We start from the raw sequence: 17,997 nt of genomic DNA on the forward strand, positions 1-17,997 counted from the left end.
CCTCCTGCCACCCTCCTGCCCCTCTGGCACCCGGCTTGGGCTGGGGCAGAGCACAGGACATTCAGTCTGGCCCAAATTCCAGCTCAGGATGCCCAGGGCTGGGTGGGGAATCCTTCCCCTGTGAGTAAGTGAAGGGCAGAGCTGGGCCTGGAGGCACAAAACGGCATCAGAAAAGCAAATAAGCAGCACAAGATGGTGATAGCAGGGGAAAGGAAGCTGTGGCGCTTACTTGCTGAGGATAATTTCCCCTCTGACGACAGATTTTTCAAGTGGCAGAGGTGTTTTAACGGGTGGGCCTTGGAGGGCTGGTCCAAGTAATCAGCCCAGAACAATCTCAGGAAGTTTAAGTAACACTTCTTGAGCTCGGTTTGGTTGAACTCATGGGTTCAGTTGTAGTTTGGAGGGACATTTTGAGAGGTGGCAGCTGATTTAATTTGTGCTCCTCTTTCCCTGCAGGAGTTCTGGGAAGGGCTGAGCTCCACGTGTGCCAGGGACCAGCTCTGGGTGTCCTGGCCAGGATCTCCTTGGCTTCCTGGGCAGGGAAGGGCAGGCAAAGTGAGGAGAAGATGCTGTGAAAGCTCTGGAAGGGCTTGAGGCTCCCAAAAAGCTGGGATTGCTCCCCAGCAGCTCCAGCATCTCCAGGGATGCACCTGGTAGAGAAATCCAATCGTTGTTGATGGGCAGAATCCAGCACAAACACACCCAAACCTGCCCAGTCCCCTCTCAGGGAGTTTCCTGCACTGCCATGGGGATGGAAGTTCCCACTGGATGTAAAAACCCCAGTGCTGGCTCCTCAGGAAACTCCAGCTTGTTTTCTGCTGTGGTTTTCCTTCCACAATGGCCAGTGATCTAACTCTCTGTTTTTAGCACAGTTTATTTGCTTTCCAGGAGAGAAAATAAACTCTGATATTGTCATTTATGTTGTGGCCACAGACTCCAGGCAAATTCTGAGGCTCTGGTACAAAGTGATAGAAAACACTGAGGACATTTGATCTCAGCTAATCTACTGGAATAAAAAGTGTGAGAAAGAGAGGAGAACAGTCATTTATGTGTTGCTAGCAGAAATCAGATGCTTTCAGGTTTATAAATGCAGTTTTCACTGGAGTGGATCCTCTGAGAGGTAATAAATTAGAGTGGTAATAAATGCTCAGCAGCAGAAATGCAGCAGGCACAGTGCAACCATGCAGGCTTTTCCTTGGGGCACTGCTGGTTCCCCTCCTGTGCCCACATATCCCACACCAGCTCCCTCTCAGAACCACCAAACCTCCCCTGGGCCCCAGTTCCTCGGTGCCTGAGGTGTGAATGAAACAGGCCAGGAGGAGAGATGCAGAAAAGGCAGAGGATTTGCAATAATTTTGCTCAGAAAAGACAGAAACGTTCCAGCTCCTTCTGTTGCAGCTGAGCTCTTGTTCTTGCTTGCCACTCCCTTTCCCACTGGAAGCTTTCCACGGCTCTGCCCATGGTGGCACTCTCAGGTCTTCATCCCTGCCTGGTGCAACCAGAAAAACACCAAAACACAGCCCAGCCCCTCTCTCTGAGCCTCTTGGGGAAGTTTGAAAGTTGTCTGAGCTCCACAAGGGCTTTGGAGCGAGCAGGTGACTTGGCTTGGCTGAACAATCCCAATTCTCTTTGCCTTTTCTGCTAAAAGAGAAGAATTTGGGTTGGAAAAGCTGAGAGGGTTGGGATTGTTCAGCCTGGAGAAGAAAAGCTTCGTGGTGACCTCGGTGTGGCCTTGCAGTGCCTGAAGGGGCTGACAGGAAAGATGGAGAGAGATTTTGGACAAGGGATGGAGCAACAGGACAAGGGGAATGGTGTCAAACGGCCAGAGGGAGGGGATAGATGGGACATTGGGAAAAAATCCTTCCCTGCGAGGGTAGAGGGAGGCTGGGATGGAATTCCCAGAGCAACTGTGGCTGCCCCTGGATCCCTGGAATGTCCAAGGCTGGGTTGGACAGGGCTGGGAGCAGCCTGGGACAGTGGGAGGCGTCCCTGCCATGGCAGGGGTGGAATGGGATGAGTTTAAGGTCCCTTTCAACCCAAATTCTGGGATTTTATGACTCTGATCCTATGACTGCCTGCAGCAGGGACCACTAAAAAAATGATGGAAGTCCTTGGGAGCCCCCTGCTCACGGGCAAGCTCCACGAGCTGAGGTTTAAAACCAGAGGAACACCAAGATCTCCTCAGCTCGCTGTGCCCATCCCAGTTTTGGAAAAGCTGGCACTGAACAGCTGGAGCTGCAAGGGGGAGAATGAAAGTGCAGTCCCACACTTGTGTGTGTGTGAGCTGCTGGCTCTTAACCCTTTTCCTTCCAGGAATTGTCAACATCCCCATAAGCATGTTCTCACCACTCTGGCCAGTTTTATTTAACCATTAACTCCCTTTCCTTGCAGATATCCAAAGAATGGGAGCTGTGGGAGATCAGCTGGGGGATTAACAGGAAGATCTTAGCTTTAGGAGTGTGCTTGGTCACTTTGATCACTCACACTAATTTCTCCTCATTAATCTGAAAATTCCTTCTCATTAACCTGGAAATTTGCTCCCATTAATCTGAAAATTCCTCCTCATTAATCTGAAAATTCCTTCTCATTAATCTGAAAATTTCCTCTCATTAATCTGAAAATTCATTCCCTTTAATCTGAAAATTCATTAATCTGGAAACATCTCCCCACTTCTGTCTTTGAGCACAAAGTGCCCCAGCTGATGGTTTGAGAAGGAAAACCATGGAATTTTGCTGTGTCACAATCAATGCCAGATGCATTTACTGCATTTCTGGGAGGTTATCCACAATCCTGGATCCCTGAATGGTGCTGGACCTGCCTGCTTGGGGAAAATATGGAATGTGCCAGGTGTACATTAAATATCAGATGAACATTTCCTGATCGTTTGAAGGCCTTTGACCCTGCAGTGAGAGCTCAGAGCTCCCTTTTTCCCAACACCACCTTTTATTGGGTCTGAAAGTTCAGCTGGGAACTGAAGATGCTTTAAATTAGGCGCCTTAATTTGGTGAGAACCGAGCCACACGGAACACAGCGTTGGAAAGGAGTTTTCCTTGGCAGAATCTGGGAGTTGCTGTTGGACTGGGAGTTAGGTACAGCTCCTGCTAGAAGTGGATTTCTGTTTGGAATTCAGTATTTCAAGATTTCCTCACCTTGATCCCCACATCCCCCTCCTGCAGCAGCAAGGACTGAGAATATATTTATTTTTTTCCCCCCAAAATACAGTGACTGCCTGGTGATTTGCTTTTAAGATAAGCCTAACTAAAGCCTAACTGAAATATTAAGTGAAGATTTTGAACACAAAACATGGTTAAGGAAACAAATGTGGCTGAGGGAGGTTATGAGTTCCATTTTCTCAGGTACATAAAACCTAAATCCAATTTCCTCTGTCCAGTTTCATCCCTCCCATGGACAAACCCATTTTTATCGAGCACATCTGTAGATCCCATTTGCTTTCAAATTTATTTATTTGCTCTCTCAAGTCTTATCAAACGTGCAAGTTTTGTGGAATTTTCATTGGCTTTCCCCATTCCTTCTCTTACCAGCGTGGGTTCATTTTCCCTTGGAGATCCCAGCATTAGACCTATAAAGATCCAGTTAATGCCTAAACCCCAGGAGGTTACTGGGAATGGGGAAACCACCTTTTCCTGAGGAATTTTTTCCAGTTGACTTCATGGTTAGGGAAGAAAGGCACACTCATGACAGTTTACATGCATGGAAATGGTGAGACCCAAAAAAATAAAAGCCCAGCGTGTTATTTATGGCATTTCTTCTCCTCTTGTGGAAAGCTTTGATTCCCCCAGCCCGTGTTTTCTTTGCAAGTACAATACAATTAAGCCATTTTCAGCTGGCAATAAAATCCTTGAGAACCAAAGCAGATTTGGCCACTTGAAGAGATGAGGACTAATGCAATCTGATAATTAGGTCCTTTCAGCGCCAAGACAGAAAAAGCAATTTCATAACGTCTCCTGTGGAGTGAGACAGGGGCTGAAAACTCTGCTCCAAGGTCTGGGCCTGCAACACAACTCCCGAATTTCCTTCCAGGGGGAATCTGCAGGATCCCCCTGAGGGACAGGGGTGGCTGCAGTGACAACCGAGGGCAGAACTGCGACAGCAAAAGGGGAGAAAAATTCTCCAATGTTCTTCCTCTCCCCTGGTACCATTTCTCCTGCAGATAAAGGGTCCTGCCTTGAAAAATCTCTCAGCCCATGACCATTTCTGATATTTGACCACTTTCCTGATATTTCAGTGAGAGATTTCTGAGGCAAGGCTATGCCAGATTGCAAAAGTATTCATGGAGAGAAGGAAAAGGAACCCCTTGCTCAGCGCTGAGGGTTAAGTTTTCAGCTGTCTCACCCTCTTTGTCCTGGCTTGTTGCAACAGGAAAGGGTTTTTTAGAAACTTCTCTTGTAACTTCAGCTTCCCTGTTTGGAAGTTTGGAAGGGCTTCTCTCGCTGGAGCCCAGGCAGAGGGCCCCGTTATGGTTTTCATTACGTGTGCAATAGGTTTAGAATCGATATTTCGTTCGGAGAAGAGCTTTCTGGGCAGAGCTGCCCTGACTTTGAGCAAGCTGTGAAACTGGTGATGTATCTGCTCTCCCCTGCCTCGTGTGAAATGCTGAATGGCTGAGTAAGCCTTACTCATCTGGGCAGATAAATCTGTAGTAGGGCTGTATTTTTTATCAGCCGCTTTGCATGAGTAAAGGCTGAGTAAGAGGCTCCAAAGCCGGGCTGCAATCTGGAATATCTTGGGGATTTTGCACAGGGAATTGCTGCAGCCACCCCCCAGCAGAGCATCTCTTAGCAGGAGCTGGTCACAGCTCTTTATTTCACTGACACATAGATTTGGAAATACTACAAAGTGTTGCTGTTTTAGCCGTTCATGGGACGTGCACAAATTGAGAAACACGAGGGATGTTTTTTCTCGGATACAGGTACATGAGCTGTGCCCATATCTTTCAGATCCTGTGGATTCCATTATCTTCCTCTCACTAAATCGATAAACGAATTGCTGCCATCCCCTTTTATAGATTTTTGCTTTCCAGATCCGTCACTTGCGAGTTTTGGACTTCTCTTCCCCTTACAAACGAAAGAACAACTCACAAACAGCGTTGATTGCCCAACTCGCCAGATTGCCCAACTCTCAGAAGCACTTGTCTCTGCTTCCCCCTCCCCAGCACGCCAGTTCTGCTCCTCCTGCACTCACAAATGTGGCGCTTTGTGAACCAGCTGCCCTCGGCCGTTGTGTTTATTGCTGCAACAATAACAGCGGCACTTCCTCGCTGGGGATGCGGGGAGCTCGGCAAACAGGGCCGGTGCCAGGCACGGCACTGGGTGGGATGGAGCAGCAGCAGCCTGGGGAGGCTGTTCCTGGAGCCTCTGCCCCAGCAGAGAGCATTTGGGCGAAGATCTTCCACCGAGTGTTCAAAGGCAGCTCGTGGCACACTCGGAAACTTAGCAAACTAATGAGGAGGAGGAGGAGGAGAGTTTAAGCAACGAGGAGAGACTGCAGGCACTGGCATTGCTGTGGAAAGTAAGAAATCTTATTTACAGTCTGCTCTGGACATTGTAAGAAGCTCTCTGGAGGCCGACCCCTCAGCAGCTCCAGGCTGACCTGCTGCTGGTTCCCGCTGCCTTTCCCGGGAGCACCCCCAGCACTCATTTTTGGGTGTTTCAGGGGCTGCTGTCGCAGTGCTGGCTGCAATTCAAGGTGTTCGTGGCAATTCCTAAAGCCTGGGGTGCTCTGCCCCCCTGCATTCAGCAGCCACTTTATTTCTCCAGGGCACCAGGGCTGGATTTCAGCTGTTGTCCCTTCCCGAGGGCAGGGACAGTGTCCTGCTGCCGACACCTGCCCTGGAACCCAACACCCCTGCACTGTCCATCAGAGCTGGAGCTTGCCAAACTTCAGGCTGTGCTTACAAGGCTGTTTTTGTTCCTGCAAGGCTCCCGGCCAGGCATTTCATCCCTGTTTTCTTTGTCTTAGGCCACGTCCACCGTAGGGAGGACAAGCTGTTAAAAATCCTTTGGATTTCTGCATATTTCAAGCCTGGCCGAGCTGCCACAGGTGACTCAGGGAACAAAGCCGTGGATCCCACGCACTGCAGCCAGGCTCGTCCTTGCCTTGCTCCAAAAGATCTTAGCCCGGGGATCAAAGTTTTGTTTTGGAAGGGATGTTCCGTTTCGTTAAGGAGAAGGATTTTCGGTTTAGGGGCGGTGTTGTGCTTGCCTGGCTGCTCGTGCCTGCGAGGCTCGGCAGTTTGGGATGGGACACCCTGCACCTTAGCATTTCCCTTCGACAAAATAAAGAAAGGGACAAAAGAAACGAAACTTTTGTGTCTCCGGTATTTTTTCTCACCGCCCGGGGCCTCGGACATCAGCCCTAAACCCGGGAACGGGAGCGAGCGGGCAGCCAGCTCCCACACGGGACCATCCCAAACTCCCCGGGAAGTCCCGAAAAAGCCTTTATTCCTGCCGAGGGAGGCTGGGGGATGCCGGCGGCAGGTGTCGGGTGCCCGAGGGCGCAACCGAAGCGTCCCGGAGCCGGGGAACGAACCCGCAGCGCCGCTGCCTCCCCGCCGAGCCGAGAGAGCGCGGCCGCCCCCGCTCCCTCCGCCGCTCCTCCCGGGACCGTCCGCACCGGGAACCCGCGGACCTGGAGCCTTCTCCGGGCCCCCTCTGCACCGGGGACCGGGGGTGACCCTCCGCACGGGGATCCAGGGATCCGGCGCCTTCTCCCGGGACCGTCCGCACCGGGAACCTGGGGACCTCCCGCACCGGGGATCCCGGGATCCCGGACCCGGCGCTTTCTCCCGGGATCCTCCGCACCGGGAAGCCGAGGAGCCCCCGCAGCGGGGACCGGGGAACCCAAAGCCTTTTCCCGGGTTCCTCCTGGCAGCGGGAGCTCCGGCTCCGCGTACCGCTCCGCAGCATCCCCGCTCGGTCCCCGCTCCATCCCCGCTCCTTTCCCGGAGCATCCCCGCTCCATCCCGGATCCATCCCCGCTCGGTTCCCGCTCCATCCTCGCTCCTTTCCCGGAGCATCCCCCCTCCATCCCGGATCCATCCCCGCTCGGTTCCCGCTCCATCCTCGCTCCTTTCCCGGAGCATCCCCGCTCCATCCCCGCTCCATCCCCGCTCCGTTCCTGCTCCATCCCCGCTCCTTTCCCGGAGCATCCCCGCTCCATCCCCGCTCCGTTCCCGCTCCATCCCCGCTTCGTTCCCGCTCCATCCTCGTTCCATCCCGGCTCCATCCCCGCTCAGTTCCCGGAGCATCCCCGCTCCGTTCCCACTCTCTCCTCACTCCATCCCGGCTCTATCCCGGTTCTATCCCGGCTCTATCCCGGCTCTATCCCGGCTCCATCCCCGCTCTATCCCGGCTCTATCCCGGCTCTATCCCGGCTCCATCCCGGCTCTATCCCGGCTCCATCCCGGCTCTATCCCGGCTCTATCCCGGCTCTATCCCGGCTCCATCCCGGCTCTATCCCGGCTCCATCCCGGCTCCATCCCGGCTCTATCCCGGTTCTATCCCGGCTCTATCCCGGCTCTATCCCGGCTCTATCCCGGCTCCGCTCCATCCCCGCCGCTCCCGGTCCCTCCTAGGCCCCGCCCCCCGGGCCCCGCCCCGTGCTGTGATTGGCTGCTGGCGCGCGGGGGGCGTGTCCGGCGGGCCCGTATTAAAGGTACCATGGCCGCCCGCAAAAAGGGGCCGCGGGCGGGCGGGAGCGCAGTGCGAGCCGAGCGGGCACCGGGCACGGCCTCGCCACGGATCTTACCCCTTCTCCGCGCCGGCACCTCCCCAGCGGCCGCCGCAGGTAAGAATCGCCTCCTTGCCCCCGTCTCTCCCCGCCTCCCCGAGGAGCGGAGGCGATGCGCGGCGCGCGCGCTGTCGCGATACCCCCGCGATAAAGCGGCCGCTGCCTGCGGCTCGGAGAAGAGGGGGAACTCCTGCGTTTCTCACGGAGCTATTCTCAGCGCCGAAAATAATTCGATAGGTATGGCTGGAGCGCCCGAGCATCTGCTTCCAGCATCTGTTTGTGCTCATAACTTTCCATGCACCAGCTGCTCCCCCTCCTTTTTTTTTTTATTTTTTCCCCCACCCTCGGGATATTTTATCCTGGGGAAGGGCTGGAAGTTCGCACGGAGCGCACCGCTCCATCCCATCCCTTCTCCTCCTTCTCGCCTGTTGTTCCCTGCACGGAGGGAAGGCAGAAGCGGCGGGTCTCGGCACTCGGTTTGAGCGTCCGGGATGGTTGAGAGAGCTGTGAAATGAACCTGTAGCTTCTTCATTCATCGAACGGGAAGGCTCCTGTGTTTTTGACCATCCTGCCAAAAAAATGGGAAGCAGCAAAATAAAAATAAAATAATAATAATAAAAAAACCATCCGTGGAGGCAGCGAAGAGCTGTATTGTTTCAGCTTAGCTCATGACAGTGAAAGGAAAAAAATACTGATAAGCAAAGGCAGATGGATTTGGGGGGTCGGGGACCGCTGGGGACCCGCAGGTGCCGCTGGCCTGGCTTGAGCCGGACCCGCGGCTCTGTCCCCACCCCGCACTTGTCTCCGTGGCTCAGCCTTACCTTTACACTTGTTTGCTTTTCCATCCTCGCAGCCGGTGCGCCGCGTACACCCCCTGGTGATGGCTGCTCCTCTCGGAGTTATTTTGTCACCAGCTACAAATACCCCGAGCCCGTCTCCTTGGCAGGACAGCAGATGCGAGCGCCACTTGTCCTTCCCTTTCTCCTATTTCTTCGCACCCATTTCCCTGCATCATGTGCTCTTTTTGCATTTTTTTCTCCCCCCCTCTGCCTGTCCCTGAAGGTCAGATCCTTCTCCTGAAGCTCGCCGCTCCGTGTAACTTGAGTCGTGCCCGGAGCAGCGGAGGAGCCCTGGGGAATGACTTTTAAGGAGAAAGGTTTCAGGGGTGGCCGTGCCCGGCAGCGAGGGAGCAGGAATGTGGGAACAGGCTTGGCTGGGGCCAGAAGCTGCTTTGTTCTGCTTTCCGAGGGCAGCAGGGAGGGCGCTTGGCTGAGGTGGTGCTGGTGCTCTCTTGGCAACATGTGCCCGGCTCGCTCCGCAGGGCTCGGTGGCGTCAGCCGGGGAATAACAGCTCCAAGCGCTCCCTGCTGCTCCTCTCTACCCCTCCCCTGCTCCTCTGCACTCCGGAGTTGTCCCTCAGTCTTTAACCTTTGCACAAATCCCCTCCTGCTGCGCCTTGCGATGTGAGCGTCCTTCCCCAGGGCAGGTCTGCAGGGGGATGCTCAGGGTGAAGCTTTGGGCTCCTCACGGTGGCATTTCCCCAAATGCTGGCTCAGAAATGCTGCAGATGCAGCACAGCCCCATCTTCCCCCCTCCTCCAAGCATCTCCTCGCAGCACAGCCAGCCAGGCTCTCCCATCCCATCTCGTCCCTTCCCAGTAATCCCGTGTCCCTGCCACTGCTGCTGATTCCAAACTGTGTTGCTTGTCCTTCCTTCCAGGAGGAAAGGTCACCTGGATTAATAATAATAATAATATTAATCATAACAACACACCTGGTGATGATTGAATTTACAGCTCTGTGTCTGGCTGCCCTGCACTGTGCCCAGTTAGGCAAATACTGGGGTGGGTTGGTGGTGCTGAGTCCCTTTGCCCAGTGAGGATTGCAGGGCTGCTCCCACACCAGCCTGGAATTTTTGGTGCCACCAGCAGCTGATGCTGGGGTGGAGTGAGGGGCAGCAGCGTTGTCCAGCCTTTGAGCAGCAGGTGGATTGGCACCATAAGAAGTAGCATTAGGTTTTCCTGCTGCTTTGTTCCTGGGTTTTTTGGGGGAACCTCTGGTGGAAGTGGTTGTGAGGGTCAGGGTGAGCACGGAGCAGGTGCTGGGGCAGCCAGTGGATCCACAGGGCATTTCACAGGACCTGTATTTCCACGAGCAGGAGCGAGATCAGCCCCTCTGGCTGATCCCTGTGCATGGTGCTGCTCCTGCTCCCATCCCACCCATCCCATCCTTCTCCCATCCCACCCATCCCATCCTGCTCCCCGCTCCGAGCACTCGCAGGACGAGAGGCACTTTGTGCTGGAAAAGCAGGCAGAGAGCTCTGCCGCCCTGGGGTGTGCCAGAGCTTTGTGCATTTCCAGCAGGCTGCAAAGCTGTCCCCAGGCTCACCCCCAGCTTTGGGGGTCCCTGGAACCAAAGGGGGGTGCAGCTCCACTCCCACAGCACTGCCAGCGAGGAGGGATCCGGGCACGGGACAGGAGGGAAGAGGTGCTCAGTCTTCCAGGGGAGGGACATGACAAATTCGGGTCCCAAACTTCTAAATGCAGCCACAGGATGTTGGCTTTAGGATTTCAGGGATCTGTGGAATTCAAACAAGTGTCCTCAGGTTCAGACTTTTGTGGGCGAAGCTGTGTATTCAAACACTTTAAATGTTACATCTTCCCCTCCAACACAAGTTCCCCTCTAAAATCCGGGAAAGAAAAGGAAAATAAACAAACTTTAGAATAAACTGTTTCCTAGGCTGTGTGTTTCCATCAGCTTGGAACAAAACAGGCTTTGACCGTGGAAGTCGAACATGACTGTGATTATAGGATGTGGTTTATGGGAGTGATCGATTTGCAGAGCAGTGCAATGGCTTTTCAAGAAGTTTTTTTTAATGTGGGATGTATTAACAGTAATTTCACTTCCCTGCCGTGCTCAGGTTTCTAATAAAAGTGGGGTTTTGGCCAAAACAAATCATTTAAGTGAGCATTAAAAGAATTCTTTTGTATTTTTGAGCACGATATCCTGACGGGAATGAGAAAACCCGCAAACAAAAAGGTGTAAGGGGGCAAAAGAGTGGATTCTTACACACTGGAGGCACGACAGCTGTAAAAGTAAGAGTAAATGCCCAGAGTAAGCTCCACCAGAAGAGTTCAGTGCTGAGAGCTGCACTCAAACGGGCATTACAGAACCCGCCAAGAGCTGCCAAAATGTCTTGTCTGAGCTGAAGTCACAGATGACTAATCTTGGCAGGGAGGCAGCGGGACACTTTCTTGCACAACAAACAGGAGCGAGGGGAAAAGAGGAGGTGAAAGTAAACCCTGAGGAGATCCTGGAGGGAAAAGCAGCCTGCACAGAGCTGGTGATGTTGCTGTTTGTCACCTGCTCTTTTCCTAACAAGTGTTTGCTGAGCTCAAGCCTTTGTAATGTGGCTGGAGGATGTGGGAGGGTTTTGCGGAGTTGTTTGGAACCGCTCAAGTTTTTGGAGCACCTCGGCAGGGCTTTGGGGGCTGCTGTTGTTGGGAAAGGAGATAACATCTCATCTCCAGCTGTTGTCAAATTCCAGTCAGAGGAAGAGCAGAGGTCCTGCCGGGCAGGGGTTGTGCTCCACGGTGGCTGTGGTTTTGTTGGCTTTTGGACAAACTCCGATGAGTTTTGATAACATTAATTTAGGAAGAGCACCGTGATTGAATCCCCTGCTACTGTAAATGGTTCTGGAGCCTCCCATGCCGTGCCAAAGGGACAGCAGACATTCCTCTCCAGCCAGCTTTAGCTTTATTCCCTCCGTGGGCCATGTGTGGCTGGAGCAGTTGCTTTAATGCATCCCTTCTCCTCTGCAGTATTTCAATTCCATTTCCTGATATGCAGTACATGACTTAATGGATGACGCACTTGTTAAAAGCTAGACCTGGGTCTCAGCCAGACCTCCCTGAAACAAGTTTTTGGTGGCTTCTCCCCTCAGGAACAGAGTTTTGTAGCCTTTCTGCCGAGTCTTGGTTGGTGACGTTTCAGACCCTCGGGTCTCTCGGGACCGTCACCCGCTGGAGATGGAAAGGGCTGCCTCGGGCTCCTCTCTCACTCCTAAAGGTGTTAGGAAGGCACTCAATTGATTCTGCTGCCTTTTACTGGTGGCTGTAGCAGGAGCAGATGAGAAGTTTAAAAGGTTTCATTTTTACGTACAACTTAGGCCAAACTTGAGCGTAAAAACTACAGAAATCCCGATGAGTTTATGGAGTTAGAGAGAAGCAACTGCACCAGTGAAATTTGCTGAGAATACAAAACTCCTTCTTTTAGCTTAATTAAAACAATTGTATGTGCTTTAATTTCATGGAATCACTTCCCTGTCTCTACCTTCCCCTTTGCTCTCTCCCTGCTTTGTCACGGGTCAGATGGTCCAAGAGACACATCACAAGTTGCTACAAACCACTTCAGTATTTGTGTTTGAACAGAAGGATGTTAAAGGGAATTGTTTCTTTCAAAAGAAGCAGAACTCATGGTTATAAATAGCAGAGAGATCCTTTGCGTGCCCAGCTTTAAAGCCAATATTGTTCAGACTGGTGTGACACGATCCCCTCAGCGCTTTCCTTCGGGAAGGGCAATTCCTTCCTCGCAGTCACGATGTGTGACCCCTGTCCACGCACAGCTGCCAACATTGAGCACTGCTGAAAATGTTATTAAGAAAGAGGAAACTTCCTGCGGGTCCACAGGTGTCGTTTTCCTCGATTCCTCATGCTTTTCCTCCAGGATCTAAAGTGCCATTTCTCTTTCTCTTGCAGACCATGCCCTCTCTATGACGGTGGCTTGCTGAGCTCACCCTGCATGCCAGCAGACTGTCCTTGGTCGGTCCGAGGGCTTCTGGGGACTCCGGCCTCTGCCCGGTTTTTCCGTGTGTGTGTGTTCCTGTAGAACTTTCAAAACTGTTTCTCCAAAGGGTTTTGCAGAAACTCAGACTGTTTTCTAAAGCAGAAGCACCTCAGTCCCCGGCAGTAGTGATGGGCAGCGTGCGAACCAACCGCTACAGCATCGTGTCTTCGGAGGAGGACGGCATGAAGCTGTCCACCATGGCCGTGGCCAACGGCTTCGGCAACGGCAAGGGCAAGGTCCACACCCGGCAGCAGTGCCGGAGCCGCTTCGTCAAGAAGGACGGACACTGCAACGTCCAGTTCATCAACGTGGGCGAGAAGGGGCAGCGCTACCTGGCCGATATCTTCACCACGTGCGTGGACATCCGCTGGAGGTGGATGCTCGTGATCTTCTGCCTGACCTTCATCCTCTCCTGGCTTTTTTTTGGCTGTGTGTTTTGGTTGATTGCGCTGTTGCACGGGGATCTGGAGAACCAAGAGAGCAGCAAGCCTTGCGTGTCTCAGGTGAGCAGCTTCACCGCAGCCTTCCTGTTCTCCATCGAGACCCAGACCACGATCGGCTACGGCTTCAGGTGTGTCACCGACGAGTGTCCCATCGCCGTGTTCATGGTGGTCTTCCAGTCCATCGTGGGCTGCATCATTGATGCCTTCATCATTGGTGCCGTCATGGCAAAGATGGCTAAGCCAAAAAAGAGGAACGAAACTCTGGTCTTCAGCCACAATGCCGTGGTGGCCATGAGGGATGGGAAGCTGTGCCTGATGTGGCGCGTGGGGAACCTGAGGAAAAGCCACTTGGTGGAGGCGCACGTGCGGGCGCAGCTCCTGAAATCCAGGATCACGTCGGAAGGGGAGTACATCCCCCTGGATCAAATCGACATCAACGTGGGCTTTGACAGCGGCATCGACCGCATCTTCCTGGTCTCCCCCATTACAATAGTGCACGAGATCGACGAGGACAGCCCTTTGTATGACCTGAGCAAACAGGACATGGACAATGCTGACTTCGAGATCGTGGTCATCTTAGAGGGCATGGTGGAGGCCACCGCCATGACCACCCAGTGCCGTAGCTCATATCTGGCCAACGAGATCCTCTGGGGCCACCGCTACGAGCCCGTGCTCTTCGAGGAGAAGAACTACTACAAAGTGGACTACTCGAGGTTCCACAAAACGTACGAAGTGCCCAACACACCCATCTGCAGTGCCAGGGACTTAGCGGAGAAGAAATACATCCTCTCCAACGCCAACTCCTTCTGCTACGAGAACGAGGTGGCCCTCAGCAGCAAGGAGGAGGACGAGATCGACACGGGGGTGCCTGAGAGCATGAGCACGGACACCCACCCGGACATGGAGCACCACAACCAGGCGGGGGTGCCCCTGGAGCCGCGGCCGCTGCGGCGGGAGTCGGAGATATGACTGGCAGGCTCTGCCTCTCCCGCGTGGCTGGAAGGCAAAATCCCCACCGTGTCCGTCGGGCAAGGGCTCGTTGACCTGAGAAGTTGGCCCAGAAGAGTTTGCAGACAACGGTACTGTGGAAGAGTGGCGTGAAGGCAGCAGACCCGAGGAACCCAGGCTGGTTTTAGGGCTGTCCTCAGAGAAGGGACGACAGGAAATGAACTCTAAACACAAAGCACTAAACATGTCTAAGTATGAACAGAAGGCACATATGTTGTAGAATAAATTATGTATATATTTTTTTACAAAACTTGAACTTGCAGGCAAGCTTTGGTTGGGTTATTATTATTTTTTTTTTTCAACTTTTTCCAGAATGCTTCTCTCTAGGGAACAAGAATGTTTTTAATGGCATAACAAAGGCAAGAATCTGCCTTATTATTATTATTATAATTATTTTTTAAAAAGCTGCTGCTAACTACATGAACACAAATGGTTATTTTTGTTGCAGTGTAGTTTTTATTTTCTCTTGTGTAATTTAAAAAGAAAAAAAAAAAAAAAAGTCAGTGTTGAACTTTTTGGGTTGAAAAGCTCGTGATCAGAGAGGCCAATGTTGCCAGAAAGTTTAAACTCCTTTTGAGGCCAGTAGTTGATAGCTAGAATCAATTTCTCTCTTTCCAATTACATAAGGGGCATTATGTAATATCAGGCCAATCAGTAGCCTCCAGCAAAATTATGATTTTTTTGGGGGGGAGAATTTTATTCTCTGTTTAAAGGAAAAACGAGACAAAAGATATGTATACATAGGAAAAAGTACTACGTTAAACTACCTAAGTGGATACCAAAGAAAATGCACAGTTTTGCACAGTGGAGTTTATTTAAAAAAAAAAAAGAAAAAAAAAGAAAAAAAAGAAACAGGCTGCTTTAAACAAAAAAAAAAAAATTCAAACCTCAGACACTTTTTTGGTTTTGACTTTTTTCTTTTTTTTTTTTTTTTTCCTTTTCTTTCAAAGACCTTTATTTTGCACCTTATTCTAAAGGCTTAAGGCTCGGATCTAAAGTGAGCTGGGCCTCCTCCTCTTTCCCCCTGTTCTTCTGTGAGGGGAATAAAATCCCTCTTTTCTTGTAGGGGGAAAAAGCTCAGCTGGGGGAAGCAAACCAGCATCACCTGCGTGTTTCTCCCTGGCCTGCCCCAGCCCCTCAGCTCTGAGCGGAGGAGCTTTCCCTGAACCTGTGCCATGGACACACCGTGGAGCTGCTGGCTGATGCCAGGGGCTGCTGGAGTTTGGCCACGGATGAGCCAAGCAGCAGAGAAGTCCCCAGGAGGAGTTTTTTGAGGAGGGAGGAAGAGGAGGAAAGGGCCTCGGCAGCGCTCGGGAGTGGCGGAGGGACGGCAGCGCTTTGTGCGAGACGCTTCTCTTCAGCAGGGCAGGGTGTGAGGAAGGTGGATTTCCATCTGGTGGAGAGAGGGGTTCCTTGGGGAGGATGAGGCTGCAAAGGGAGCTTCATCTCCTGCCTCCCTCCCCAGCAAAGCCCAGCCGGGTGCTCAGCGAGTGACACTCGCCCTCCACTCGCCACCGAGCGGGTTTTGTCACCTTCAGCAAAGCTCTGGTGGCATTTTGGCTCCTTCACCCAGAAGGCTTTAAATTCTCTGTGCCTCTAAGCTCAAGGAGACAGCAAAGCTGTGCTTGGCCCCTGCTCTCGGGGGGTGGCAGTCCCGGACGACTCTTGCAGTATTGGATCACTGTATGCCATTAAAAAACAGCTTGTTCTAGGTCTGGTGTCTTCTGCACACGGAGATCTGTGCAGGCCTCTGGCCCCTGCCTGGCAGAAGAAATGCCTGCAATGAACTGCTTTCTGATAAAGATGCTATCTGCAGCGGGCAGGGCGGGAACTGGGGGAATTCCATGTGGTAAACACAGATTTGGCTCCTGGAGAGGGCAGAGGATGAAGTGCAAGTGCTGAGGCTGTTTCTGGGGTGGGAGGATGGAGAAGGAAGGGAAGGGTGGACGTTTAAAGGCGGTCTGGTTGCAGTTTCTTGCGGTGGAGACAGCGGGGTGCTGCTGGTGCTGCTGCCGGTGATGTTCTTGCGAAAGGAGAAAAACCAAACCAAAGAGTATTCAGTGACACAGAGGGGGCACGAAAACACAACGGGGAAAGGGAGGCTGAGCAGGAGAAAGGGGACCTGATCTCAGATCAGCATCCCCCAGGTGCACAGTGCTCCCACCAAATGATACTTGAGATTTTTGAGGGAGAGATGAGAGACGGGGGGGATGGAAAATTCAGGATTCGTCGCATTTCTTTGACACACAAGAAATCCAGAGAGTTAAAATCCCCTCCCCTTTAACATTTCTGGTGCAGAGGTTTTGGGTTTGTTTTATTTTATTTTTTTTTCTTGTTTGTTTGTTTTGTTTTTCAAGTCGGTTTTTCAGAAATATTTTTAAAAATTGTACATTTTATAAAGTTTATCAAGTATTTTCATATTTAAAGCCAAATGTAAATAGAAGTCTGTAAAGGAGGACGAGGAGAAGACAGTGAAAAGGCCACAAAAAAAAGTATCAATTCAGCTCAGCAGTCTCGGCTCGCTAGGACTAGATGCTACAGGTTAGCATGATTTTTAGCAAATTACTTGCAAGCCTTATAGGATTCCTAATGCTCTGAACTTCTCTTTATTTATTTTTTAAGCATGGACTTTTCATTTGAGAACACGTTCTAGTTACTGGTGTTTTTGCAGAGCTCCCAGAGCCGTGTCCAGGGGGGTGTGTTGAGGTGTAATCCATTGCTAATCTCTGCTTGTTCTTTCTTTCACAACCCTTTGTCTTTGGCCAGGGAAATCCCACATTTCAGCCCTGGCTCTGGGAAGCTGCTGGGAAGAGCCTTTTTGCTCTTCAATTGAAATTGCTTCATCAATTTTGGCTTTCTCAGCAGCAAATTGGAGGAATATTTGAAAAAAAAATGTTATTTTTAAGGACTAAGCAGTGACTGACAGCTTTCCTTCAGTTCCCATCCATCCTGGGCCAAGCTAATGCTGACATTGAACTTTAAACTTTAAACTTTAAACGTTTTAAGCTGATGGAGCCCTACCCAGAGCCTCCCCCAGGCCTCGGTTCAGCCTCTTTATCCAGGATAAATTGGCTCTCCCGGCTCGCACGGAAGTTTTTATCCTGTTTTTTGCTTAGGGGCTGGGGGGGAATATGTTATTTCTGCCCTTCCCTGAAAATACTTGAATGAGACACATTGTCTGACCCATAATTCTGTGTACAGTGACAGGAGCAGAGGCAGGTGGGGATGCTTCCCTCCCTCCGACTCTTCCCTGCGAGTTGTCCTGGGTTAAGCTGCCGGGGTAGGAATCCTCCCTCATTAGCTGGCTTTAATTACCCTCTCCCAGCCGTGGGACACTCCTGCGTTAGCAGAAACCCTCGGAGAAAGACAAAGGGCTGCGATATTTAATTTGTCCTGGTAGGTTTTCTCTCTCACGATGGATTACGAGGTGAAACTGAGAAGTACTGTAATGTCTTTCCTTCTGGCTGCTCACCACATTGTGAAGTAGAAGGTGCTGCCTAGCTGCCACCCCACAGCCCATCAGAAGCTGATTTTTTAAGGACTTTTTTTTGGCCTGCAGCTCTTGTAAGACGAACAATCTCGGCATCCGACAGTTGTCCATGACTATTTTCCTGTTTGCAGCCTTTTTGTATCGAAGTCTTCCTAATGTACTGCACAAATTGTGGATTGTACAGATTTTTATATATTATGTCTTATTTTATTATTTCTAAATAAATAATTAAAAAAACAAAACAAAACCCCAAACGTTGAGGATGAGCTGGGTGTGTGCTGCCTGTGTGTGGAGGAGGAGGAGGGAGGTGGGTCTGGAGGGGGTCTGGAGCTGAGTTTATGGTTGTCTGAGCACTTGAGGAACAGACAGCTCGACAAAAGGCAGGAGGGAAAGGTGATCCCACCCTTATTTCCCAGGGGAAAACACTAAACCGAGGTTTGTACCAGAGGAAAATCTGCCCCAG

General features: G+C 51.6%; 1 protein-coding gene and 1 long non-coding RNA gene across 2 annotated transcripts; one reads left to right on the plus strand and one right to left on the minus strand.

Moving 5' to 3' along the window:
* The first annotated feature begins 7,652 nt into the window (after window positions 1–7,652).
* On the plus strand, window positions 7,653–17,781 carry KCNJ2 (potassium inwardly rectifying channel subfamily J member 2). Its single transcript, XM_023938853.2, has 2 exons — window positions 7,653–7,806; window positions 12,506–17,781. Exon 2 carries the CDS (start codon window positions 12,722–12,724, stop codon window positions 14,003–14,005), a length of 1,284 nt encoding a protein of 427 aa, XP_023794621.1. The 5' UTR covers window positions 7,653–7,806; window positions 12,506–12,721; the 3' UTR covers window positions 14,006–17,781.
* Window positions 8,060–8,834, minus strand: LOC111937457 (uncharacterized). The gene is made up of 2 exons (XR_002868637.2): window positions 8,571–8,834; window positions 8,060–8,317 (listed from the first exon to the last, which is right to left on the minus strand). It is a non-coding gene; the product is annotated as an uncharacterized LOC111937457 (long non-coding RNA).
* Window positions 17,782–17,997: the final 216 nt, after the last annotated feature.

The sequence above is a fragment of the Cyanistes caeruleus genome, chromosome 19, assembly GCF_971803275.1.
Source record: "Cyanistes caeruleus chromosome 19, bCyaCae1.hap1.1, whole genome shotgun sequence".
In the NCBI taxonomy this organism is placed as follows: domain Eukaryota; kingdom Metazoa; phylum Chordata; class Aves; order Passeriformes; family Paridae; genus Cyanistes; species Cyanistes caeruleus.